The following is a 26,761-nucleotide window of genomic DNA, read 5'->3' on the forward strand; positions in this document are numbered from 1 at the left end:
TTGCGAACGAGGATTCGCGCACGGGCGCCGACGAACCCGCGTCAACGCGAGAAGTCCAGTAAGCCTTATCGTTTATAGAAAAGAGGACTCGTAACAGGGATTCTATAGTCGAACCTGCGGAAGGATCATTGTCGATGTCTGCCCCCGCAGACAACAGCGAATTCGTGACGCGACGTACGAATGCCGGTCAGGCCGTCCATCGAGACAGAGTGGGCGCCCCAAAAAACTCCTGCGCGGATTTTTTCGCGAATATGTAGGCAGCAAAAATGGATTTCCTGCGATGCCCGTCGCAGCGAAAAATCGCGAACGACGACCCTGTACGCCGTTCACGAACACGTCGTCCAGCCGTATATTGCGAACGAGGATTCGCGCACGGGCGCCGACGAACCCGCGTCAACGCGAGAAGTCCAGTAAGCCTTATTCTTGTATAGAAAAGAGGACTCGTAACAGGGATTCTATAGTCGAACCTGCGGAAGGATCATTGTCGATGTCTGCCCCCGCAGACAATAGCGAATTTGTGACCCGACGTACGAATGCCGGTCAGGCCGTCCACCGAGACAGAGTGGGCGCCCCAAAAAACTCCTGCGCGGATTTTTTCGCGAATATGTAGGCAGCAAAAATGGATTTCCTGCGATGCCCGTCGCAGCGAAAAATCGCGAACGACGACCCTGTACGCCGTTCACGGACACGTCGTCCAGCCGTATATTGCGAACGAGGATTCGCGCACGGGCGCCGACGAACCCGCGTCAACGCGAGAAGTCCAGTAAGCCTTATCGTTTATAGAAAAGAGGACTCGTAACAGGGATTCTATAGTCGAACCTGCGGAAGGATCATTGTCGATGTCTGCCCCCGCAGACAACAGCTAATTCGTGACGCGACGTACTAATGCCGGTCAGGCCGTCCATCGAGACAGAGTGGGCGCCCCAAAAAACTCCTGCGCGGACTTTTTCCGCGAATATGTAGGCAGCAAAAATGGATTTCCTGCGATGCCCGTCGCAGCCAAAATTCGCGAACGACGACCTTTTCCGCCGTTCACGGACACGTCGTCCAGCCGTATATTGCGAACGAGGATTCGCGCACGGGCGCCGACGAACCCGCGTCAACGCGAGAAGTCCAGAAAGCCTTATCGTTTATAGAAAAGAGGACTCGTAACAGGGATTCTATAGTCGAACCTGCAGAAGGATCATTGTCGATGTCTGCCCCCGCAGACAACAGCGAATTCGTGACCCGACGTACGAATGCCGGTCAGGCCGTCCACCGAGACAGAGTGGGCGCCCCAAAAAACTCCTGCGCGGATTTTTTCGCGAATATGTAGGCAGCAAAAATGGATTTCCTGCGATGCCCGTCGCAGCGAAAAATCGCGAACGACGACCCTGTACGCCGTTCACAAACACGTCGTCCAGCCGTATATTGCGAACGAGGATTCGCGCACGGGCGCCGACGAACCCGCGTCGACGCGAGAAGTCCAGTAAGCCTTATTCTTGTATAGATAAGAGGACTCGTAACAGGGATTCTATAGTCGAACCTGCGGAAGGATCATTGTCGAAGTCTTCGCCCGCAGACAACAGCGAATTCGTGACCCGACGTACGAATGCCGGTCAGGCCGTCCACCGAGACAGAGTGGGCGCCCCCAAAAACTCCTGCGCGGATTTTTTCGCGAATATGTAGGCAGCAAAAATGGATTTCCTGCGATGCCCGTCGCAACGAAAAATCACGAACGACGACCCTGTACGCCGTTCACGGACACGTCGTCCAGCCGTATATTGCGAACGAGGATCGCGCACGGCGCCATTGCGCGCACGGGCGCCGACGAACCCGCGTCGACGCGAGAAGTCCAGTAAGCCTTATCGTTTAGAGAAAAGAGGACTCGTAACAAGGATTTTATAGTTGAACCTGCAAAAAGGTCATTGTCGATGTCTGTCCCGGCACGCAACAGCGAATTCGTGACCCAAGGTACGGATGCCGGACAGGCCGTCCATCGAGACATAGTGGGCGCCCCAGAAAACTCCTGCGCGGATTAATTGTGAACGACGACCTTGTACGCTGTTCACGGACCCGTCGTCCAGCCGTATATTGCGAACGAGGATTCGCGCACGGGCGCCGACGAACCCGCGTCAACACGAGAAGTCCAGTAAGCCTTATCGTTTAGAGAAAAGATAACTCATAACAAGGATTCTATAGTTGAACAAGGGTCATTGTCGATGTCTGCCCCGGCAGACAACAGCGAATTCATGACCCGACGTACGGATGTCGGACAGGCCGTCCATCGAGACAGAGTGAGCGCCCTAAAAAACACCTGCGCGGATTTTCGCGAATATGTAGGCAACGAAAATGGATTTCCTGCGATGCACGTCGCGGCCAAAAATCACGAACGACGACCTTGTATGCTGTTCACGGACCCGTTGTCCAGTCGTATATTGCGAACGAGGATTCGCGCACGGGCGCCGACGAACCCGCGTCAACGCGAGAAGTCCAGTAAGCCTTATCATTTAGAGAAAAGAGGACTCGTAACAAGGATTCTATAGTTGAACCTGCGAAAGGGTCATTGTCGATATCTTCCTCGGCACACAACAACGAATTTGTGACCCGACGTACGAATGTCGGACAGGCCGTCCATCGAGACAGAGTGGGCGCCCCAAAAAACTCCTACGCGGATTTTTGCGAATATGTAGGCAGCGAAAATGGATTTCCAGCGATGCACGTCCCGGCCAAAAATCGCGAACGACGACCTTGTACGCTGTTCACGGACCCGTCATCCAGCCGTATATTGCGAACGAGGATTCGCGCACGGGCGCCGACGAACTCGCGTCAACGCGAGAAGTCCAACAAACGTTATCGTTTAGAGAAAAGAGAACTCGTAACATGTAATCTATAGGTGAACCTGCGAAAGGATCATTGTCGATGTCTGCCCAGGCAGACAGCAGCGAACTCGTGATCCGACGTACGAATGCCGCACAGCCGTCCATCGAGACAGAGTGGGTGTCCCAAAAAACTCCTGCAAGTATTTTTTTGAATATGTATGCATCAAAAAAGGGATTTCCTGCGATGCACGTCGCGGCCAAAAATCAAGAACGACGACCATGTACGCCGTTCACAGACCTGTCGTCCAGCCGTATATTGCAAACGAGGATTTGCGCACAGCGCCGACGGACCCGCATCATCGCGAGAAGTCCAACAAGCGTTATCGTTTAGAGAAAAAAGAACTCGTAATAAGTAATCTATAGGTGGACCTGCGAAAGGTTTGGTCAATTGGTGATCTAGTTCGTTTTAAAATTTTGAATTGATTTGAAAATAGTAAAAAAAATGAATAAAAAATTATTATTATAAATAGGGTGCTATGTTAGTTTTCAACAATATGTAGATTTTTCATGTAACATATTGTAGAAAGATAAGTTTTAATGAATAATGTTGAAATATATTTAAAAACATAAGTAAAAGAGGAGCTTATATCTTCAAATTATTTGAATTCAACAGTGTTCATAACACAATAAACATTCTTTAAAAATCAACAAGGAAATAATTTGTTTATTATTAGTGCTATTGTTTAGGCTTTGTTTCTTTAAGACAATTTTTGAAAAAAATTAATATAGTACGACACTAGCTGGATTGATAATTTATGTGTTTGACAAGGAATTATTGTAAAAGTAAAAATATATTAGTTGAAATTGAATATTTTATAAAATATTTTGTATTGTTTATTTATATTTTTTTGGGAATCACAAAATAAATTTGGGAGAACAGTATTATTTTTATATTATTTATACAATTTTCTTATATTTGGTATTAAAAAATAAAATATCAAATCAAATCACAAAACAAATGCAATCTTATTATTATTGTTGTTTATGTGTCATATTTAGAATTGTTAGAGTGATTATTAAAGCTAATCAGCAAATCAACACTTAAAAAAAGACTACTCCGTCCGTCCCGGCTACGATGTTTTACAAATAAAAATAATTTGAGATTAAAATTACGATAATATATTAGTCTATCTAAAATTAATAAAATTAAAAATTAAAATTTTTAAATAAGATTAAATTATATAATTATTTTATAAAAATAGTAGGACAGGTGAAGGGAGTAATAAATAAATAAATATGTTACTCATCATTTAACAACTTCTTATATTATTAAACTTCCTAAATTTTAAACAAATTAATAAAAAATCAAAATCCTATATTTGTTAGGTTTTTATTTATAATTGGATTTTGAATTTGAATTTAAATTTAAATTTAAATCATATTTTTATTTGATGTTATGTAAATTACAATAATATATTTTTATTGAGATTTCGTGTGTTTTTTGTCAAAAAATTATACATATTTTTCAAAAAATATTAATATATTAATATATTTATTATTTTTATATTTATAAATAATTTTCACATTCAAATTATATCATAAAACAATAATAAAATAAATTTTAAATTACATCACAAAACAAACAAACCCGCCATTATTTGAATTTGAAGCTCAAATCAAATACACTCGTTATCACAAATAAATAAATAAATCAATATATTATAGTCATCACGCCACGTCATCAGTTACACAAAAATATGTGATGCTAATGCTTGTAGTACAGGCATTACAATTATTAATTAGCCTGAGTCTTTGAAGTGGTCCATCACTCGTTTAATAAAATGTCCTGCCACTCTATTATTGGTGGGCCCAAACAATTCGAACTTTTCCGTCTATATTCTGGGCCCACATGGAAACTCAATGTCCTTTAACACAACCCAGTAGTTTAAAATGGGCCTATAAGGCCCACATTAGGCCCATATCAAAACGACGTCGTGGCGGGGACCGTCTAGATTCGAACGCAGCGCCTCCACTCCCGCTGCTTTCTACTGCAACAAAAACCCTCCTTTTTGGCTCTCTTCAAACTATTTCCTCATTAGGTTTTTTCATTTTCCATTTTTCCTCATCAGTACTTTTCCGATTTTTCTTCGCCTTCATTCCGATTGATTTTTTTCTTTTTTTTTTTTCCGGTGGAGTTGAACGCCGGCCATGTCGGCTTCTCGAGAGAGCTTGGACCTTAATCTCAGCCTCAATATGCCGCTCTCCAGGATGCATTTGGCGGCGCCGCGTCAGTCGCCGGAGGTGCGCCACGGCCGTGTGCGGCAGAATCCTTTTGCATTCATGGCGTCGCCTTCTGACTCCTCCGGCGATTGCAAACTCGCTTGCGATAGGTTTATTGCGAATAACTGCAATGGAATCGACACTCAGCTCTCTTTGAACCACTTTCCGAACACGCAATCGGCGCCTCAACGTGATCAGGTGATTGCTGGATTTGAGCTATTCGTGGCGAATTTTTAGTTGATGCTTGAAGTTGAGTTTAAGAGTTTTTGTGTTGGTAATGCTTGAAATGAAGTCCACTGTTTGGTGGTTACTGCTCCCTGTTTTGTTAATTATAGTGTGAATGTAGTTCTTATGTACTGTGTATAGTTTATGATTCGTGAAAGGAACATAGTTTCGGAATTTTATTAGTTGACTCTTGTATTGTATGTGTTCCATTATCACGACCTTGTAAGTGCCGATTTGATAATATTGTTTCATGAGATAACAATAAAAATGTTATTCGATTGTAAATTTCGTTGAACTGCAGAATCAGTTTTGGCTACCACGGAGATTTAGCCTTTGCATCATTCTTGATTTAAAATTTTGATGATACACCTTTAAAAGTTATTGCAAGATATGATATATAATCATTTTGGAGTATGATAAATTTCTCCTCTTGTTTGTGTAGTTATCTGAATAATGTTAGTGTCCTGGTTTAATTACATTAGATGTGTGTGCCTTTGATCTCCATAACATAAATTCTGATGCTCCAACCTTTTTGAAATAGTCAAATGCTGTTATGCAAGTTCCTAAAGTGGAAGAAATGAACAATTTTTCACCTGGGCCTCCGTCTTATGTTGGTGGTGGACGTGGCACAAAAGTTAAATATGCAAAACATGCCAAAACTAATGGCCAACAAGCAAAGTTAGGTAGAGTGAAGTCATGGCATCTGAGCATGTTTAATTGTTTTATGAATATAGTGTAATCATGCTATCTGTTATTATTTTGCAGCTTCAGCCGAAAATTTCAATCTAACTGGCTGCTGTCGGTACGACAGTTCTTTAGGTGAGTTGTTTCCAATAAACTACACTAACCCTTAACTGGAATCTAGAAAATACCAAATGTCATTGTCTTATTGCAGGGTTGTTGACGAAGAAATTTATCAAGCTTATCCAGGAGGCGAAGGATGGTACTCTTGATCTAAACAGAACTGCAGAAATTTTGGAGGTTGCCTTTTTATTATTAAGATGCTTGTAAACCTTTGCGTCATGGTTGAAATAAACTGCAATGGACAAAAGCGTATATGGGAGCCCACACCTTATTAGTTGCTGATTGCTATGCAGGTTCAGAAGAGAAGAATTTATGATATTACAAATGTTCTTGAAGGGATTGGTTTGATAGAAAAAACTACTAAGAACCACATACGTTGGAAGTATGCTGCTTTCACTTATGTGCACTTGTATCTTTCTCAAAATATTTCCTTCTAATCATGGAGCTAAATTTTTACAGAAGATCGGGGTTCTTTCAACCAAACTCGCTGAGTGATGAAGTCTCTCGCTTGAAGGTTCATTTATATTACTCCATCTACTTCGTCTGATGGCACCTCCTAATGTTGCAAAACAATCATACTTTACTCATCCCCTTCCATCACACTAAACTATCTTGTTGCAATAAAGCGATGATCTTTAAAAAGTTTGCCCAAGTTCTATTACATGTATATTGTGCTTTCAACTATGCTTGCAAGTATAATATCTCACATTTAAAACATGTACAAATTTTTATCCCTGGCTTATGTCTCTGTCTGTTCTATGTTTTTTTTTCGGGACATTTTACAGCTCGTTCATTTTGCTGTGTCCACGCGTCATGTCCTACAATGGAAGCCATGAATTTTGCTTTGCTAGCAGCTTACATTATGTTCACTCTGATTGAGGCTTAGTCTTGTAACTATATTCCAGTTCATTAGTGCTAAGGTTGACTGTACTATTTATTTAATTATATGTTATTGGTTTTTGTGCAAGACTTTTTTTGCTGGTAAATGGATACAAATTCAACTTCTAAATGGCTTTTTTAGCTTAATGTTATATTGAAGTTTATTTTATGTAATGTGTATGACTTAATGAAGGGGTGGTGTGACCTTCCTCTATAAATTTTAAATTAGCCACTGACGTTCATATATTGCCATGACAGGCTGAAGTTAAATGTCTACAACAGGAAGATTCGAGGCTTGATGATTGCATAAGGTTTATTTAAGAACACATCAATTGCTATTGAATTGCTTGAGGTGCTTTCCTAACTACAAATCTTTATCCAGGGACAAACTAGCGAGTTTGAGGCAGTTAACGTCTGATCAGAATTGTCAAAAGTATGGTTCGAATGTTACATCTTGATATTTTCTGCATTAGAAATTTCATTTCTTATTCTTCTGGAAACTTGGGCATCTGTAGGAATCTTTTTGTTACTGAGGAAGATATTCTAAGCCTTCCGTGCCTCAAGGTTTGCTACTGCCGCAATTTCTTGATTGATATTAACCTAATATGTACTATGCTTAAATATGCATATTCATCCGAAATAAACTATTACAGAATCAAACGGTCATTGCCATTCATGCTCCTCGTGCAAGCTCTGTTGAAGTCCCGGATCCAGATGAGGTTCATGTTTTCCTAACCAATTTTAACAAATTTTCTTCATGTGTATTGACTTCTTTTGGGTATTATTTATTTCACAGGACATCGGTTTTTGTCAGAAGCAATACAGACTCATAGTAAGAAGCACAACTGCACCAATTGATGTGTATCTCATGAGGTACAGAATTGCAAAAAATTATGAACTCGTGACACAACTTAAAAGAACTCAAGACACTTAATTACTCTAGTAGTTATTGCGACAAGAACCCTATTCAGTTATTCTAAAAATATTGTAATATAATTTCAGCAAAAAGGAGCCGAGAAGTGGCGATGTATCTGTCAAACACATGAAATTATCAAATTCTTTGACATGGACCAGTAGCAGAAGGCTCGATGATCAGTATATACCTTCAAGTAATTGTCAAAAGGTATCTGAAGTCCAGAAAATAGTTCCATCTGACAGCAGCGTAAGTTCGCTTTTGGCCTCAGTTAACTGATCTGTTTCGCCTCCTCACACGGCAAGGAAATTGTACTTATTGAATAGCCGATTGTTTTTTCCTACATGCAGATTGATGATGACTACTGGTTGAGATCAGATAATAAAGTGAGCGTATCGGATTTATGGAGCACAGAAGAAATGTAGCAACTAACACTTCTTAATAGACGGCTGATTTAAGGAGCTCCGAATAAGAACTCACCGCCTTGGGAGAACAGAAACCAAATCACATCGGTAATGTATATATGCTTCATTTATAATTTTCCTAAGCACCCGAATGCAGTAGATAACTATTGGTCGCCACTTTCCATTAGACTCTTTAACACGTCGAAAATAAGCGGGCTTACATTGGAGCTTAGTTGAAAGGTGTCATTTTACATTCAAAAACCTCAAGAATGTAAAATTTTCAGCTACTAAAGCATAGATTGTGCAATTTGCCGATTTAGTTACAATTGTCTTTCCGTTTTCATGTGTTGTGTTTCGTCTTTCGTTATCTTCTGTGCACTTTTGCTGATGGCAAATTATCATGGAACAACGATAGGATTAATGCATCTTTTAACATCTGTAGTTCCTTACAAACTGTCCGAAATCGACCAAGGACAGTGTTTCGGTTAGATGTGGTATTCGGGTAGCATCCTAGGTGGTTGGCTTGAGCATCTTCGGGTGCTTTTTTTGCCTGTAATAAATTCAAAAGGCAAAAATAGTGTGGAGTTTGGTAGTGATGAATTAATGAGTGATGGTTGTTGAATAGAATGCCTCATTTTTGAACATTGGGTGGGGTTCAGTTTTGATGCCTACATTGATGTAGACGACTGACCAAACTCATCCAATGTTCCTTTTTTTTATATAACAATAGGAACTGCTAAATATAACACTCTTTGATAAAAGTTTTGGAGTTTTGAAAATAGTAAAAAATTGGACATTTGAAAAAATCATTCTTCTCCTGAATGATTAGTTGCATTTGTGATATCTCGGATTTAGATGTTCCATCTTAATCGAGTATTTGCCTATAGGAACTCTAGAATTGAGCGCACTTGTTCTAGAAAAGCTCGAAACATAACATCTCTTTCTCATTGTTAGAAAGAAAAAAATTTAGAAAAATCGAATTTGGCATGAGAAAGAGATGATTTTTATGTACACCACAGCAATCACTTGTCTAAACTACAAGTGAGAAGGAATCGTTTGTCTTACCCGGATTATTTGCTGCGCGTTTTTCTCAACCTTGCTCTCGTCACCCTCGTGGCTTCCTGCAAGATCACTTCTTGTGGGCGAGGTTGATTGTTTTCCTTAGGCGCCGAATCGATTTGCATTACCTGCTTCTCCGTGGGTACTAAACTCTTGCTGATTTGACCCGACAATGGTGTCGGTGTAGCCTTTTGTTCGATCAAAGTTGCCGGGGCAGTAGTAGCTGTTACCAATGCTTTTGAATCTTTCGGGGTTCGGACTTCTTCAGCTGTATCCTGCTTCTCGTTAGAAGAAGCCGAGGAACTTGCTGATGATGGAGATGCTGGGGATTGTTCTTCTCTTGTTTCGCCTATCGATTTGTTGGTTGATGGCAATTCCCCGGGTTTCTGGGCTCTTGGGCCTTGCTGCTGTGGCTGCACAGTTTAGAATAAATTAGTTGCTTGAAAAGAACTTAAAATTACAAAAGAGTTAGGGGTAAGGCATGCCTGAGCGGGTTTTGGAGGAGTCGATTGCGAAGCTATGTACTGCAAGATATCAAAAATTCTTGTCTGTCCATAGCTTGCAGCCCTCTGCCAGTACAAGACTGCCATATCTCCTGCTCTTGTCCTCAATTCTAATAAATTTCTATCAATATCTGTCTCATGCTTTGCAATGTATGGTTTGAAGAACGAGCTGTAAACATATGTTGTTCCCTGGGATCAATTCAACGTAGAGATTAATTACATCACTATGACGTACACTAAGTATGTATATGTATATGCATCACAAACCTTAGTTTTAGGAAACCACAAGTATATAAAGAAGGCCAGCTTAGCTTCACCGTACATCGGAAGCCTTCACCGTCATGAAAATGTGGGGAGAAAAAGATGGAGATTACCAATCTGTATTGGGAAAAAGATGCAAAGAATCTTATGGTGTTTTAGGTACAAAATATGTAAGTTTTACCAGCCAATGAATGTATCGCCAATCCTTTCACAAACTGTCAAACCAGCCACCAAGATCCTGGGATTTAAAGATGAAAGTGAAACCCGGAAGGTAAATCAGAGATGTATCTTAGAAGATATATACCAATACTGGCACCAAAATTGAAGCTGCTGGATGTCAGGTTTATTCAATTCCACAGTCTTGTAGCATTCATACGCAGGATAAGCATAGCCAAATATCAGCCTGCATTATCAGAAGGAGAAACTTGTGAAATAGTATGGAAAATGATTGGTTTGATATAAACTGAAAAGAGATTGAAGCACATACAGAAGTCCTCTGGTTAGAATAGATCCAATCATTTTGAATCCCTGTGATGAAGAAAATACAAATAAGTTGCTTTTTACAATTTTCACTTCCATATACTAATGGCGCTGTGAACAATCAACTGCGCTCCTCTTTTAATATTTCTATCAGAAATTAAGATCCAATAGCAGCACGAGGAATTGCAGAACCTTCCCCTTCTACTTGCCAATCTATCAAATGGAAATTTGAAAAAACATTTACTGAATATTTCTAACTTGTGAATCGTGCTTATCTTCTATTCAGTCTAGAACACAACAAATCCAACTGGAAACAGATCAATAGTTAGAGAATCATCCTCTTCTTTCCTCCAAGCATCACATTTAGCTTCTCCAATTCACATGAATCGAACGACTGTTCAGAGAACAGCAAAACAAACAACAACAACAACTAGGACAAGCAGGAAAACTTTTTCACAATGAGAATGAACACCATTCCTCCTCAATACAAGACAAATTTCACAACACACAGAGCTTACTGAAGCACCTGAAATCAGCAACATAACTGAACCATACCTATGTAATCCAACCGATTCAGCTCCAAAACGACAGGAAATAGCCGTTGCTTGAGGTTGAGCAGCGCCGAGATTGACGAGCAAAATCTAATTGAGATCTTCACAAAATTGAACCATCGCCGGCCAACGACGGTTAACCGTTAGCGTGTCGGCGCCGGAAGAGATCGTAATGGAGCGGAGTCCGATTGTGCAGTTGGCTTGGATGAGTTGCTTTGCATCTATCGCCTCCACACTTTGAATTTATTTGAGTTCCCCAGGCACGAGGTGGGATCTAGTGTGGTCGGGTGCACCATTTTAGCGTGGGGGCCTAATAGAATCAATCGTAGCCGTTGGTATTTATGATAAGCAGGCTTCGCATTAATTAGTTCAAATAACACTATCGACAATAATTATATATATTTAGAATTCTTTAAATGGAATGAAAAGTGTCATATAAAGCTTCTAATAACAAATAAATTTATAGTAGATGAGAGGAACAAAGTGTTAAGTATGGAGCTAAACCAAAAGGCAACAAAAACACTGCAGATTCCCCGCTTTTAATTTAATTAAATTGTTAATAATAATAATTAAATGAAGACACAAAGTGCAGCTTATCCATTTCGAGTGAGTTTTACCCTTTTTGCTTTCCGCAAATTATTACCTTCAAAGTCCTTTTTTTTCTTCTTCTTCTACTCTCTCTTTTTTTTTTTTCTTTTTTTTTAAGTTTTGGCACTGTTTATTAAATAATAAGTTTTTTAAAATATGATATTATATATTTATCTTATTTTTATAAAATATTATATAAAAATACTTAATTTTTTACTATTTTAAAAATTTTCAAATTCCTAAAATTATTAGTTTACAGTCTCATTCCCTAGTTTCAAATTAAACTAATTTTGATTTAAGTAATGGTTGAAACGATATTTTGTTAAATATATATATATTTATAATTAATAAAGGAAAATACATAATATGCAATTTTGAATTTAAACTAATTAAAATATGCAATTCTTTTATTTATAATAATATTATTACATATTTTTAATTTATTTTATTAAATATTATATTTATTTATAAATATGTCATAACTATTGAAGTGTGTTTGTTTGGAGGACATGTTCGGATTTTAATTATTCATTATTTTTTTTCTAAAAAGCATTAAATCACTCTTACATGATTAATTTACTTGAACATATTTATATATTTTTTAAAATATTTGTAATTTACCTAAGTTTGTTTTTTGAACATTTTAAACCAAAATCAATAGTCTCTCCATCCTAAAACTATAGTTTATTAATTTTAATTGAGTTTAGCACGAGATTTAAAGAATATTGATATATATCGGTGGTAGTTGGTAAAAAGTATGGATAAAAGACTTTTTTGTCTTTGTGAGTGTATTAGCGTAGAAAGTAGTGGCAAAAATGAAAAAGTAAGAAAAGTTTTATAGTGATATAATTATTTATGAAAATAAGACTATTGTTTTGGAACAAACAAAAATGATAAATAAGACTATTGTATTGAGACGAATGGAGTATTATTTATTCTACATAATTTTTAATAAAAATATATTATTTTTTCCTTATAAAACTGTCGCATTAAAATAATATTTAAATAAAAATTTAAATCAATTAAAAATCACAATTAAACAAATATTAATTAAAACTTGTCTATAGCTCACATAAATATATATTTGGTAGAATTAGACAATAAAGTATCGTGCGGCCATACCACATGAGTGGCATCATTCATTATCAAAGCATTTGACTTTTTATTACACCCCAACAACGGTCACATAATTAATATGCATGTGTATATGTATGTGTGGGATAAAATCTCTTGTTGCAACACTCAATAAAAATAAAAAAATATAATAATAACAATAATAATAATAGTAAAACCTCAACACTCAATAGGCATATCTTTTTATTAATTTGTTGGGGGGGGGGGGGGGGGGGGGGGTGGGTTGAAATTCCTTTTTTTAAGTTGAAGAATTACTTTTTACAAAAGAGTCTACCACAAAATTTTAATTTATTATGGCCTATCTTATAAAGGGCATTTAATGAGGGACAAATTGAACCCTTCTTGTATTCCAATTAGGCTTACTTAGGTATGTTACTTTTGCTTAAAACTCCAGGTTTTTATTATTTGGAATCTGTATTTTTCGAAAAAAATTCATTTTTTTATCTCACAAAATATTTCATCATGCATTATTTTAATATCAAACTCAAACCAATTTTTTTTCAAATCCATCTAAAGAAACATACTCGAATTTTCTTGACACTGTGCATGAAAAAACTTAAAAGAAAAATGGTAACTAATTAAAATACTTCCTCCATTCCATTGAAATGATATCATTTTCTATTTTCGTCCATTTCAAAATAAGGTTATCATTTCCTAGTTTAGTAATTGTACTGTCTATCTAATATAATAAATGTCTTTTCAACTTACAATATATTACACAAATACCATTATTTTTATATTATATCATACTAATAGGGATATTTTTGTTTTTTTTTTTATTATAATCCAATATAATACTAATATTAAAAAATTTACTTATAAAAAGTAAATCTAGCCTTTTGAATGGGATGGAGAAAGTAAATCAATTAAGAATGGGGTAATTAATGGTATGGGTAATCTGAATCTTACTTAGGGAATTTACAAATTTACAACTCACAGCTCATCATCACCAGTACTCTTAGTCCTATGTTATATACGCACATGCTTTGTAATGATTTCCAACTTTTACGGTTGTTTGCTTGTCCCTTCATGCCCATCCCTTATATTTGCTAATGTTTACTAGCCATTCTATTATTATTTAATTGTATGTTCATTTGATAAGATACGAATAATAATAAAAAAAAGGTGAAAATATAAATTTTTATTTTATAAAATTTTAAAAAAATACTAAAAAAAACATATAATAGTTCTAAGTGGAAAAAAAAAATGAATAAATTTAAGTAAAAGAGAGAGTAATAAGTATGCTTATTATTAGATTTTTCAAGTACAACTTACTTAATAATGTCCATCCCATTCTCAAAATTTAAAACAAGTGAAAAAAAAAAAAAAAAAAAAAAAAAAAAAAAAAACCTAACCAACACAATAGTACTAGATGTATTTCAAATACAAACTACTAATATTCCGTTTGTACTATTTTTAATAAAGATATAGTCCCTCCATCCCAATGCAATAGATCTGTTTATCATTTTTATCCGTTCCAAAATAATAATTTTATTTATACAAATAATTATATCACTATAAAACTATCATTATTTTTTCATTATTATTATACAATTGCTACTATTTTTTACACTAATACACTCACAAGGGCAAAAAAGTTTTTACCTGTACTTTTGATATACTACGAATATAATATCAATATTCCTTAAATTTCGTGTCGAACACAACTCATAATATAATTTTGGGACGGAGGGAGTATTAATTTTTACAAAATATCACATTAAAATGCTATTTAGACTAAATTCAAATTAAAACTTCAGTTTGAAACTACAACCAAACACACATAATAATGAAATTGAATTCTAATTGATATATACATATATGTTTAGGGACTTCTATTGATAATGAAAAACTATTATTAGAAAAAAATAATAATAATGATAAATCTATATTTATATAATAGCAAAAAATTTATAAAATAAAAAAATGGAAATATATTTTGGTGAAGGATGGAGCGAATATTTTTTATTTAACATTAGTAATTTGAATGTTTGTTTGTTTGTTTATTTTAAAACTTTTTTTCTACTCAATTAAAATTTTATTTAAACTATTACATTTAATCCCTATTTCATTTCAAATATATCTATATATATATATATATATTAAAAAAAACCTACAAGCTTTAAGAACAAATATGGGAGATCTTACAAGAAAATTATAAGCAATCCAAAAAGTGGTTTCAATTTTGGGATTATTTTGGATTCAACTTTTAAAATGGAATGCATCAATATATTTTATTTTTAAAATATAAAATAAATTTAGGATGGATTCTTCCAATTAATTTATTTTTGACATATTTTCAAATTAATATTATAAAAGAATACAATATGTACATATATTCACACAATATTTATGTTGTGTATATTATTCACTATAAAAAATTAATAGAAAATCTATTATTTTTATATTATCAGCTTATTTTTCACATCTAATATATAAAAAATAAATAAAAAATATCAAATTCAAAATACAAACCACACATAACATGTAAATAAATTAATTATTTTCTCGTTCTACTCAAAGTGTTAAGTTACCGTAAATACAAAAATTTTAAGAAAATATAATTAGTAAGTAATTAAAATATATTTTATTAAATTATATAATACAAATAATTAAAATTTTAAATAAAAATAATTAAATAACTAATTAAAATTTAAAAAATATAAATTTAAAATTTAAAATAAAATTAAAGGATATAACTATTAAAAAAAAAGAATAAAATAAGTGATGTGTGACGGGTGAAAGAAAAAATAAAATAAAATAAAATAAGGGCACCCGCAATGGTGGGGAAGATGTGATTTTATTGCCATGTGACATGACACTTATATGTATATATATGTATATATATAATATATATAATATTGGTTTTGTATTTGTAATTTATATTGAATTTATTGTTATATTTCAATTTTATATAAATTTTATAATTTATAATATTTTTATATTCTAATACAAAATGATACATTTTAAAATATTTTATCAATTTAAAATTTAAAATATATAAATACAAATATTATATAATTTTGTTATTCAACAAATCAAATTAGGTAATTTAATAATTAATTATTAATAAAATATAATTTAAATTTTAAAGCAATTAAATAAATAATTAATACTACAAATTAAAATTATAATCAAAAAATAATATATATAATATGAAAATAAAAATTTATTAAAAAATTAGAATGAGTATTTTGTTGTGAATATAAAATAGAAGAGAGTATCTCCCTCCGCTGACGTGGCATGTGACGTGGATAAAAAAAAATAGTGGAGATACCCAAAAGTGGTATCTCCATTGCGCATGGTCTAAATGATGTGTAACGGGTGGAAAAAAAATTTAAAAAAAAAAAACAAAAAAAATAAACACTTTATAGGGAAAGAATGAAGTATTTTCCAACATATAAAGGATAATTTTAAACAGCAGACCCAAACTATTCTACCCTAAAGCCCAACAAGTTTCGATTTTGACGGAATAATGTATTTGTCCGTACGAGCCCAGATCCAAAATCCTGAGATTACATACCCAAACCCAAACCCAAATCCAAATCCAAATCCAAATGAAGAAGAAGATGAACAAGTGTAGTGAGTGTTGTCGTGGCAATGGAATGGAATGGAATGAATGGTTCGTTCAGATCGAATCAGACCCCACACCATCCACAATCCATATTCCGCCATTGCTATTGCTATTGCTAGTAGAAATCCACACAACACAACGAAGTTGACAAAATTCAAAAAATTATTGATTCGCGATGTTGGCCCTGGGTGCCCCTCCCCCATCGTCTTCATCTTCGTCATCCCCAGCTTCTGGCCTCACCTCTCCCTTCCTCCATCTCCCCATTAAGCTCTCTTCTTCCTCATTTTCAAGGAAACCGCCAAACAGATTTCAAAATCATCGTCGCTCTCGAGATTGCTCATATCCACTACTTAGGGCTGTTGAACTCGACCAGAGCACAGTAATTCAATTTCTCCTCTCTCTCTCTCTCTCTCTCTCTCTCTATATATATATATATATTTATAGTGAGTGTATGTATGGTGGTTTAATTTGGGGCACAGATAGTTGCAATTACAGTTGGAGTTGTGAGCGTTGCAGTTGGGATTGGGATTCCTGTTTTCTACGAAACACAAATCGACAATGCTGTAGGTCTCCATTCTATAATATCACGACATTGATTGATTGATTAATTGATTTCGTGAAATTAGGGCACAAATTTGATTTGATTTGATTTGAGAATTGTTATTCATTAATTGTTTGTTTGATTAATGATCAGGCTAAAAGAGACAACACTCAGCCTTGTTTTCCCTGCGAAGGCAGCGGCACTCGTAATTCTTCCTTCACCATAATTCCTCTTTCCAATATATAATCAAGTTTGTTGATAAATTTAGGGTTCTTGATTTTTGCACAAATTAGGGCTTTTATAACATCCACATATCGTTGGGAGATTTCTTGATGCAATGCTGTTGTTTGATTGATATATACACACATCGCAATGGTTATGGAACAATTAAGGTGTGTTTGTTTCGGGAGATTGTTGGAATTTTTTTTTTTATTTTATTTTACGTGAGATCCAGCTAATTGTGTAGGGAATATAAAAATAATGCATGTGTAATAGGAAAAAATAAGTGAAAGAACATAGCCGAACTTTTATTTAGTACTACAATATATGCGGTGTTAAATAAATAAATATATATATAGGTGTGCCGTATTGATATAATTCTTATGTTGAAATCAATTTATCAAGGGTGTGTTTGTTTGGGGGATTTAATAAGATTTCTACTATTCATCCAATTTTTTCCCCCCAAAAATATCAAATCAAACACCTATTTTTTATTTTTTATATTATACTAAAAATCAATTTTACATTCAAAACATCACATCAACACCTATTTATATCACATCATACAACTATTCAAATTCAAAATTTTTACTATTCAAATCCCAACTCAAAATCCAAACCCCCAAACAAACACACCCCAAGTGTATATGTTGTATGAGACTATATCAGATATGTGTTGTATATCATGTTAACTTAATTCATGTGTTTAGATTGTCTGTCTCAATATAGTATGCAGTCCGTTCATTTGCTGTATTTGCATTATATCCACACGACTAATGTGTTGTTTTCTTATTATCGTGAGTTGTCTGTCTCTATATTATGTGTTGTCTATTAAATTTTATATCTCGTAACAGTAACCGCCACTCTATATATATGCAGAGCTCATTTTACTACAGTCTAGTTCTTGGTGTATCGCCAAATTCGAGCTTCTATTATAGCCTGTTGTATGTGGTGTCGAAAAGTTAAAAGTTTGATGGGTTTATGGGACACAATGGACTTTGTTTCAGAGAAATGCAGATTATGCTTTGGATCGGGTTCGGTGACTGCAGAGCTCGGGGGTGGCGAGAAAGAAGTGTCCCGGTGCATCAACTGCGATGGAGCCGGTTCCCTCGTCTGCACGACGTGCCAGGGCACCGGTATTCAGCCTCGCTACCTCGACCGCAGGTAATCAATGTTACTAAATCTTTTTAATGGGTTTATTCGTTATAATATTTTGAATTGAATGTTGATTTTATGGAGAGAATATAATATATATTAGAAATCTTAAAGCCAGTAGTTTTTTAATTTCAAGATATTAAAAATCTCTTTGTAATGTAATTGTTATGAGCAGAGAATTCAAGGATGATGACTGACTGATGACTCAAAAGGAAGAAAGGAGAAGACCAGAATCAGAATCATATAGCCTTTTATTTTGTTGTTATAATATCACTAGTTGCTATGGTGACAACAACTTCAATTAATTTCATTTTCAAATTTTGATCTTGTCATGTCAAAACCATTCATATTTATTTTTAAATTATTATATAAAAATATAGTAGAAATTCAAAAAAATAACATTTGTATTAAAAAAAAAAATTATACATATAAAGATATTTTTAATGTTAAACACAATTACGGGTGACTATAAATAAAAAGCTATAAATTAAAACGTCGACAGCAGGGATCGAACCTGCGCGGGCGAAGCCCAACAGATTTCAAGTCTGTCTCCTTAACCACTCGGACATATCGACTTCTTGTTATCATTACTTAATAATTTATATTTATAACTATTACAATATATCCAAACCAATTTAAACATGTGAATATATTTCTGTGAAAATTTTTTACAGCATTTAATTTTCATTGTCACTGTAAAAAAATCCTATGCAAAAACACAAGCAAACAAATTCTAAAGATTTTCTGTTATCTACTTATTTCGACCAAGACGAAGACTGTTCGATCATTTCTACTTTTCATTCATATCCTTCCCAAACCATGCTCTAAAAATCCTCCCAAAAACCCATAAAATTTTTACATTTACCAGACAAGTCTCAGCCGCCAGAACGGCGATTCCGAAAATTCAGTTCCGGCCGGGTAAAACATGTAAGAACGATCGGTCAATTTATGAACAGGCCACGGCCGCGACATTTACCCTGCAACCACATTTGCCTTACTTGATTACCGTTGAGAGAAATGAACGTCTCCCGGAAACTTGGAGCCTCGAACATGTCCAATGCAGCGTAGTAAACGTTGTCTTCGATGCCCGGGATCTCATCCAGCGCCTTTATGCAGTTGCTGATCGAGAATCTTTCATCGAACATAGAATTCGTAAGGCCTTTCAACTTCGAAGAATTGATCATGTCTAACATAGCTTCGACCATGGGGGCGCCTATTTCTTGATCCCAATTATTACCCTGTTCGGGGCTTGCTTCCAAAGGGCGCTTCCTTTTTTTATCGATCATGTTCTTGCCGGTGCTACGGGGCGAAAATATGTTGCCATCGGGTAGCTTTGATGTTGACGGGGTTTCGGGAAGTGGGCTTGCGCCATCTGCTGTGGTTGAAGGGCCGATGCCTGTAATTCCGGGAGATTTGTATAATTCTCCGTAGTGGCTGGATTGGGCGTATTTTCCATCCGCACCGGCGTCTGATGCGAATATTGTGCATAATTGTTGGTAAATTGGACACTCTTTTCCCTTTGCCGGATCATTCTTGGATTGTGCCTGTAATAATGTTAATAGTCAATGATTCGAACATATTAATGGATAAATGACGAAATGGCAAAAAGAATTGTACCCCAATATCTTCCCAAAGGTCGAATCCCATGTAGCAAGAAGGATCTTGAATAGGTTCGTTTTGATTATAAGATGATTGCAGATGGTGGTAGCGCGTGCGAAGAACATCAAGATGTTTCCTCAATTGGTTGTTGTTGAAGTTGAGATTTGTCTGTCGATTAAATTCCTCCCGGATCTGGTTCCATGTCTTCTTATCGAATGCATTGTTTTGCCTGTTCCCCTGGACAATGTGATCCACAACTATGTCGGCAAAGATCTTATCTAGCGCAGGCATCCATTTTGTCCTCAGACGATCTTGCTTAGCTTGCTGATCATTGCTTTCGCTGTCCATCTGTTTAATCATCAACCAAAAGTATTTCCTTTCAATTCACATGTAATTTCCATTTAAGAATTTCCATTTAAAACGATGCAGGAATTACACGTTGCAGAGTTAAATCAATCAATGAGGCTAAACTTACCACGGGCTGATCATCGCCCCAAAAGTTGCATTCGTAATTTAGGCGTTGGCTCTGCTCCCGGCCAAGCATTTGCCACATCACATTAATTACAACCTACTCAAAGCATACATTCATCAATTGCCTTCACACATTAATTTTTCGACACTGATCCTCAATAGAAATGCATTAACAAAAAGTAGAACCACTTTTTCATATTCTATCACAAACCTACATATCATATTATGAACAATTAATCCGAATTGAAATGGTTCTACTGCTCAATCAGGACAAATTGATCTACATGAATCAACATGAATTATCTGCTGTATTTTCTACGAAATCAGTAAACTGTTATATAACACCAAAACGAAATTTCTACAGCGATTGACTGCCGATGCTGAGACTTTCCATTTTCATACACAGATTTCACTAAAAGCGCAGAGAAGGGCGGCGATCACACTTGCATTGGACCTTAACCCTAAATCAAACGCGCGGAAGGTTTCTAACTAAATCCGCAGAATCGAAATCAATCATCAAACGTAAAATTTCAAATCAATCACACACCAACTTTCGCGCTTCAATCACAAACAAAATTATAAATTACACGGATTAAATAGGTAAAAATGAACGGGCAAACACGTACCTCATCCAAAAGAGCCCGGCGAACACTGAAATCCGGACACAGAGGACCCCCAGCCGAAAATCGACGACGCTAGGTTTAGCTTTAGAGCAGGTAATATTTATGGGCAAAATAGGGAAGAAATCAGGGTAAATGAATGCATTTAGATATCATTTTTTGCTTCAGCGACGAGGGTTTAGTCACTGGGCTTTAATTATGGGCCTTTCACAATAAATGGGCCACCTGGCCCATTAAATCAACAACAATTAAGCCTGCATATTTTATATCGGGCCAGGATCAAAGGTCCCGGTCTTGCTAACAAAACTCGGGGATCTCTTATTCCACCGCAACCATGAATTGAAACGTCTAGTCTGTCTCTTTTGGGGGTTTTCGGTGGATTTTTCTTTTTCTTAATTTTTTTTTATTTAAATACTTCCTCCCTCTCAAATTAAAGGGTATTTAGAGTTTTAAAATAAATTGAAAATTAATATTATTTTATTAATTAATATAAATATATAAAAAAATTAATATTTTTATTCTTTAATTTTATTTATAAAATAATTGTATATATGTTTTACTTTCATTTATTTAGCACTCTATTTATGCTTTGAAAATAATATATTATTTAATTACAGAAACTAAAAGTACTAAATTTTAAAGTATAAAGATGATATTGAATTTAAAAAATTCAACACCTTAACTAAACTTATTTAAGAATATGTTTCAGAACTTTATATTATTGTTATTTATATTATATCAAATAAATATTTATATTTCAGATTGTGACAACATTCTTATCACCGAAGAGTGAAAAAAGTCTAATTGTGGTGCTGATTTTAAGCATGAGTGGGCCTTTTTTGGTGCACCCACTTTTAGACATGGACTTCTATGGACCAATTATTCTTAATGTGTTGGATAAGACTAACCATGTCTTGTTTACTTATTCCACACAAATTTTCAAACAAATAATAATTACTCTGTCTCATCGAAAAGTTGTCATTTTTTTATTTTCGTTCGTCCCAAAACAAGGTTATTATTTCCTAATTTAGTATTTGTACTACCTACCTAACATAATAAATACCTTTTCAATTTACACTATATTACATAAATGTTGTTACTTTTATATTACACAATACTATATATTACACAATACTAATAAGGGCATTTTCGTCCTTTTCACTACAACCCATTATAATAATAATATTAAAAAATCTACGTACAAAAAGTAAACGACAACATTACACCGGGACGGAGGGAGTATTAATTATGAAGAATATATATATATATATACTCTTGTTCCATCCGTCAACTTAATAAATTTATATTTAACTTTTGCGTTATTATACTTACCAATAAAAATATTTTTATACTTGTATATTTTTTTTATACAAATGTCATTATATTTGTATTATAAGACATTAATAAAAATATTTTTGTCATTTTTCTTTCATTTATACTATGTTTTGATATAATAATTAATATTTAAAAATTAATATGCAAAAAAACAGATATAAACTTTATAAATAGACATAGGTAATATTATATATATACGCTTCACTTCAATATAGTGTTGAATACTTTAAATATTGACGGATAATACATAAAATATACATCAATGATATAATAATTTATATTAATACATTATATAAACTAACAAAATATTACAATAGTACAAACAATATATACTATCATTCATCTCATCACAAGATACATGCCACTAGAGTATACTCAATAAGCAAAATATGAACTAACATCATATAATTTCAAATAGTAAAACATACATTATTTAAAAATGTATCTTTTTTTTTTTTTTTTGGTGTGTTACACACGTACTGTAAGACAACCCATATAAGCATATATGTTTGCATTTTGCCCATCATCATGGTCTCAATTATTTTCCAATAAAAAAAAAAAAAAAGTCAAACCCCACTTACTACTACTATTATTAACAACATACCCCTGTAATGAAGTCAAACCATTCTCTTTATTTTGTGGTGTTAAGTGCATGTGCACCATCGATTTTCTTGGTCAATTTTATAAGAAACACACTTTTTAGGGACTTTGGGGTAAAGGAGGCAAACTCCCTGATGTTGAAAGGCTGGGGGTGCTTTTGCAATTTGTCGGCAAAGGACAGATTTATTTGAGTTTAGTATTTTCACCCTCATAAGTTAGCCGGGCTTATTCCTCGAGTCTTGTCATGATCGGACACTCGATGAAAGAGCTTTGTTCACGCCTTATGTGTTTGTTCGCCACTTTGTTCTCAATTCTTTCAAAACTATTCATGTCTTATAAAAATTCAAATTTAAATAAAACGAGACAAGTTACCTTTAACTAGAAATCTATTGTCATGTTAGCTTTCTTATGCCAGACTCCTCGAAAATAATATTAATTTGACTCAATTATAGTACAATATAAAAGACAGACAACACATAAATAATAATACATAACAATTTAATATAAAACATATATTCTAACAGTACATAATAATATATTGTTTACTTACTTCTACACGATACAATATTATGTTGTATACCTTGTGAAATTGAATGTTGATTCCTTGATGTTAGTGTGCTGATTTTATCAAAAAAAAAAAAAAAATTTGAGAGGGAAAGGAGAAAATATTTTTTTATTATAAAAATGAATATAAATTTAAATGATAGAAGAAGTATATAGTTGAAAGAAAATAAAAACTCTATTAACCCAAAGTGAATTACAGTTTATTACTACAAAAAAAATTATTTTTGTAACAAAATTTTTTTGTCTCTAAATCTACTTTTTCCGTTACTAATGACATTAGAGACGGAATTACGAACGGAATTACGTTAGCTACATGAACGTTAGGGACGGAATTCCGTTACAAATATATTATTTTTTTTGTGGTGTATAAATAAAATCAGATGAAAAGAATCCAATGGCTACAAATATATATATATATATAATTGTGTACATATAGATATAGATGTTTGTACATATTTCCTGTCTGTGATACATGTTCTGTACGTACGTACATTGTTGACTCGTACGGAAACTGCGGTTTTCAACGACCAATTTCCGACTTTGTAATAAATCCAAGCTGCTGCTGCTGCTCCTTCTCCCAACTCAGCTTCGTTGCAGACTCATTCTGTATCGGGACGTAATCCTGCACCAAATTAAGAGCAATTGGTTAGGGAGGGGACACGTGTCGAGAATCTGACAGGGGCTGGAAGGAGTTGTACCTCAAGCTTCGAGACTAGTTCCTGGGCAGTTTGGGCAGAGACGATGATGTGGCGGGCAGATGGTGTAATGAAGCCTTCGTCGACAGCCTTGTCTATGAAGGACAGGAGTGAGTTGTAGTAACCATCCACATTCAGCAAACCCACCTATAATTAATTAAATAATTAATTATATATAGGATTTAAATAATAATAATAATAATAATAATAATAATAATAATAATAATAATTACCGGTTTATGATGGATCCCTAGTTGAGCCCACGTGATAACTTCCAGCAACTCCTCCAACGTGCCATACCCACCTGTTCGCATGCAATTGTTCTTAGCTAGCTAGGACAACTATTATTATTAATTATTATTATTATTATTATTATTATTATTACCAGGCAGAGCAATGAAAGCATCTGCGTGTCGGGCCATTTCAGCCTTACGCTGGTGCATACCGGCAACCGCCCTCACTTCTCCGACCGGATCGCCGGTTATCTGAAATTACACATTTGCCCTCCCTTCATTAATCAATTACTCTCATACGTATTAATTAATTAATTAATGCAGGTAGATGTATGAATCGAACCGTACGTACGTACGTACGTACCTCTGGGGGCATTAAAGTTGTGGGAATCACTCTGCACCAACATTCAAGATTAATTAATACTACTATATAAGAATTAATGAGATTGATTAATAATGTAATTAATATAGTAATTAATTAGCCTAGCTACCCTAAGACGTGGCGGCCGCCGTTGTAGACAGCTTGGGAGACGAGGCCCATCAAGCCAATGCTACCACCTCCATAAACCAAGTCTATATTCCTCTCTACCTGCACCATTAATTCAATTAAATTAAATTTCAATTGAAAAACAATTAATTATATATATATATATATGTGTGTATATTAGAATAATTAAATACATTAATGAATTAATTATGAAATTGACGACGTACGAGGTGGTGTCCGAGGTGTATAGCTGCCATCTGATAGCTAGGGTTCTTCCCAGGGCTGCTCCCACAGAACACACATATCCTCTTGAATCTTGATTCATCACCTTGTCCCTTAATCTTCTCCATCGGTATATATATATATATAATGATAATAATAATAATAATAATAATAATAATAGTATATATTGTTTGGTTTAATTTGGGGGACAGTATGTATATACAGTAAGAAGAATTTAATTTGAGGATATATAGATGGAATGAATTGGGAATATTTTAGGATGGGGTTTGGTCTCCTTTTTATACATATCCAAATTGCATGCTCTATGTCATTAATTATTTTGCCCAATCACTGCCCTACACGTGGCGACATCTTATTCTGAGCAAGAATTTGGTGTCGTCGTTGTCGATCTAAAGGAAAGTCTACACAAGGAATTGTGATGGAAAGGGATCTTTTTTTTTTATTTTTTATTTTTTCTGCCTTTGAATTTTGTTATTATTATTATAAATAAATAAATTTATTTTTTCATTCGGTATTAAATATTGTAATACGTTAATACTAAAAAGACTACTTCATCTATCATCAATTGATTTTAAATTGAAAGTTCAAATCCCTTGTTACCATGAATTTGTAATTTTTCACTTTAAAAATAAATGAGCTGTAGTGACCATATAGATTTACCATTTACGTAAGACAAATACAAATGACAAAATGGAGGATTATATTATTCATTTGGATGGAAATGGAATGAATTATTTTTGCACCTTTTAGACCCAAATAATTGAAGAGGGTTCGAGAGGAGAGCTTACCTGGTAACCGGTTTAGCCGGGAAGAAGGATATGGCTTTAAAGGCTCTGAACCGTTTGTTTGGAGTTTAGCCAATGAAAGTGCCTCCGGTCTCCGGTTTCCAGTCAATTGCACGTGCACTATAAATACGGCCATACGGCACCGTCACGATGTCAGTAGGCCCCACTTTCCGTGCAATTTTTTTTTTTAATTATAATTTTTAATTTAACAATAATTTACTTCTTCAGTCTGTATCTCGTGTTCACATTGTCGTTTTTGTTTGTCCCATATCTTATTTAATTTTTTTTTAAAAATGATTACATATTTTAAATCTCATTGTAAAATTTTTAATTATTTTTAAATTTTAATTAAACTAATTAGTTATATTAATTTATAATTATTTATATTATAAGATAGTTATTTCACTTATGAGGGATTTTAAAAAAAATTCACTATTCATCCAAAAAGTTTCCTCCAAAAAATTAAATCAAATACCTATTTTTTATTTTTTATATTATTCTAAAAATTAACTTTATATTCAAAACATCAAATCAACGCTTATTTATATCACATCATACAACTATTTTAATTCAAAATTTTTACTATTCAAATCCAAACCTCCAAACAAACGCACTATAATTATATTTATCCTAAATTTTCGTATTTACAATACATGCAATGTGGGACGGTGGGAGTATCATTTGAATGGATAGAATTTGTTAGCTCAATTTATTTTTTGTTGGTTTGATTCTCATTAATATTATAAAAAATACAATAT

General features: G+C 34.4%; 5 protein-coding genes and 1 non-coding gene across 7 annotated transcripts; 2 read left to right on the forward strand and 4 right to left on the reverse strand.

Moving 5' to 3' along the window:
* Nucleotides 1–4,842: 4,842 nt before the first annotated feature.
* Nucleotides 4,843–8,850, forward strand: LOC127257251 (transcription factor E2FC-like). 2 transcript variants are annotated; one of them, XM_051283636.1, is made up of 13 exons: nucleotides 4,843–5,279; nucleotides 5,848–5,989; nucleotides 6,072–6,125; nucleotides 6,202–6,287; nucleotides 6,404–6,492; nucleotides 6,573–6,624; nucleotides 7,248–7,300; nucleotides 7,372–7,422; nucleotides 7,505–7,553; nucleotides 7,643–7,708; nucleotides 7,786–7,862; nucleotides 7,992–8,151; nucleotides 8,253–8,850. In XM_051283636.1, the coding sequence occupies exons 1-13, from the start codon at nucleotides 5,010–5,012 to the stop codon at nucleotides 8,325–8,327; spliced, it is 1,224 nt and encodes a 407-aa protein (XP_051139593.1). In that variant the 5' UTR covers nucleotides 4,843–5,009; the 3' UTR covers nucleotides 8,328–8,850. The 2 variants fall into 2 exon arrangements, with proteins under 2 accessions (XP_051139593.1, XP_051139592.1); XM_051283635.1 differs by having other exon boundaries at nucleotides 4,845–5,279; nucleotides 6,570–6,624; nucleotides 8,253–8,848.
* Nucleotides 8,851–8,898: 48 nt separating this feature from the next.
* LOC127257252 (putative HVA22-like protein g) lies at nucleotides 8,899–11,387 on the reverse strand. Its single transcript, XM_051283637.1, has 7 exons — nucleotides 11,165–11,387; nucleotides 10,617–10,657; nucleotides 10,434–10,532; nucleotides 10,311–10,367; nucleotides 10,136–10,199; nucleotides 9,851–10,057; nucleotides 8,899–9,778 (listed from the first exon to the last, which is right to left on the reverse strand). Exons 2-7 carry the CDS (start codon nucleotides 10,646–10,648, stop codon nucleotides 9,377–9,379), a joined length of 861 nt encoding a protein of 286 aa, XP_051139594.1. The 5' UTR covers nucleotides 10,649–10,657; nucleotides 11,165–11,387; the 3' UTR covers nucleotides 8,899–9,376.
* A 5,172-nt stretch (nucleotides 11,388–16,559) lies between these two features.
* LOC127256870 (protein disulfide-isomerase LQY1, chloroplastic) lies at nucleotides 16,560–18,692 on the forward strand. The gene is made up of 5 exons (XM_051283092.1): nucleotides 16,560–16,835; nucleotides 16,936–17,019; nucleotides 17,151–17,202; nucleotides 18,224–18,380; nucleotides 18,547–18,692. The coding sequence occupies exons 1-5, from the start codon at nucleotides 16,632–16,634 to the stop codon at nucleotides 18,566–18,568; spliced, it is 519 nt and encodes a 172-aa protein (XP_051139049.1). The 5' UTR covers nucleotides 16,560–16,631; the 3' UTR covers nucleotides 18,569–18,692.
* Nucleotides 18,693–18,864: 172 nt separating this feature from the next.
* Nucleotides 18,865–18,946, reverse strand: TRNAS-UGA (transfer RNA serine (anticodon UGA)). Its single transcript has one exon. It is a non-coding gene; the product is annotated as a tRNA-Ser (tRNA).
* A 156-nt stretch (nucleotides 18,947–19,102) lies between these two features.
* LOC127256845 (uncharacterized) lies at nucleotides 19,103–21,185 on the reverse strand. The gene is made up of 4 exons (XM_051283062.1): nucleotides 21,068–21,185; nucleotides 20,446–20,538; nucleotides 19,989–20,318; nucleotides 19,103–19,915 (listed from the first exon to the last, which is right to left on the reverse strand). The coding sequence occupies exons 2-4, from the start codon at nucleotides 20,521–20,523 to the stop codon at nucleotides 19,313–19,315; spliced, it is 1,011 nt and encodes a 336-aa protein (XP_051139019.1). The 5' UTR covers nucleotides 20,524–20,538; nucleotides 21,068–21,185; the 3' UTR covers nucleotides 19,103–19,312.
* Nucleotides 21,186–23,796: 2,611 nt separating this feature from the next.
* LOC127257320 (cytokinin riboside 5'-monophosphate phosphoribohydrolase LOG1-like) lies at nucleotides 23,797–25,442 on the reverse strand. Its single transcript, XM_051283693.1, has 7 exons — nucleotides 25,203–25,442; nucleotides 24,980–25,077; nucleotides 24,853–24,883; nucleotides 24,641–24,740; nucleotides 24,489–24,559; nucleotides 24,259–24,402; nucleotides 23,797–24,182 (listed from the first exon to the last, which is right to left on the reverse strand). The coding sequence occupies exons 1-7, from the start codon at nucleotides 25,323–25,325 to the stop codon at nucleotides 24,081–24,083; spliced, it is 669 nt and encodes a 222-aa protein (XP_051139650.1). The 5' UTR covers nucleotides 25,326–25,442; the 3' UTR covers nucleotides 23,797–24,080.
* Between the last annotated feature and the right edge of the window lie 1,319 nt (nucleotides 25,443–26,761).

Source organism: Andrographis paniculata, unplaced genomic scaffold, assembly GCF_009805555.1.
Source record: "Andrographis paniculata isolate CXL003 unplaced genomic scaffold, ASM980555v1 Contig57END, whole genome shotgun sequence".
Classification (NCBI taxonomy): Eukaryota; Viridiplantae; Streptophyta; class Magnoliopsida; order Lamiales; family Acanthaceae; genus Andrographis; species Andrographis paniculata.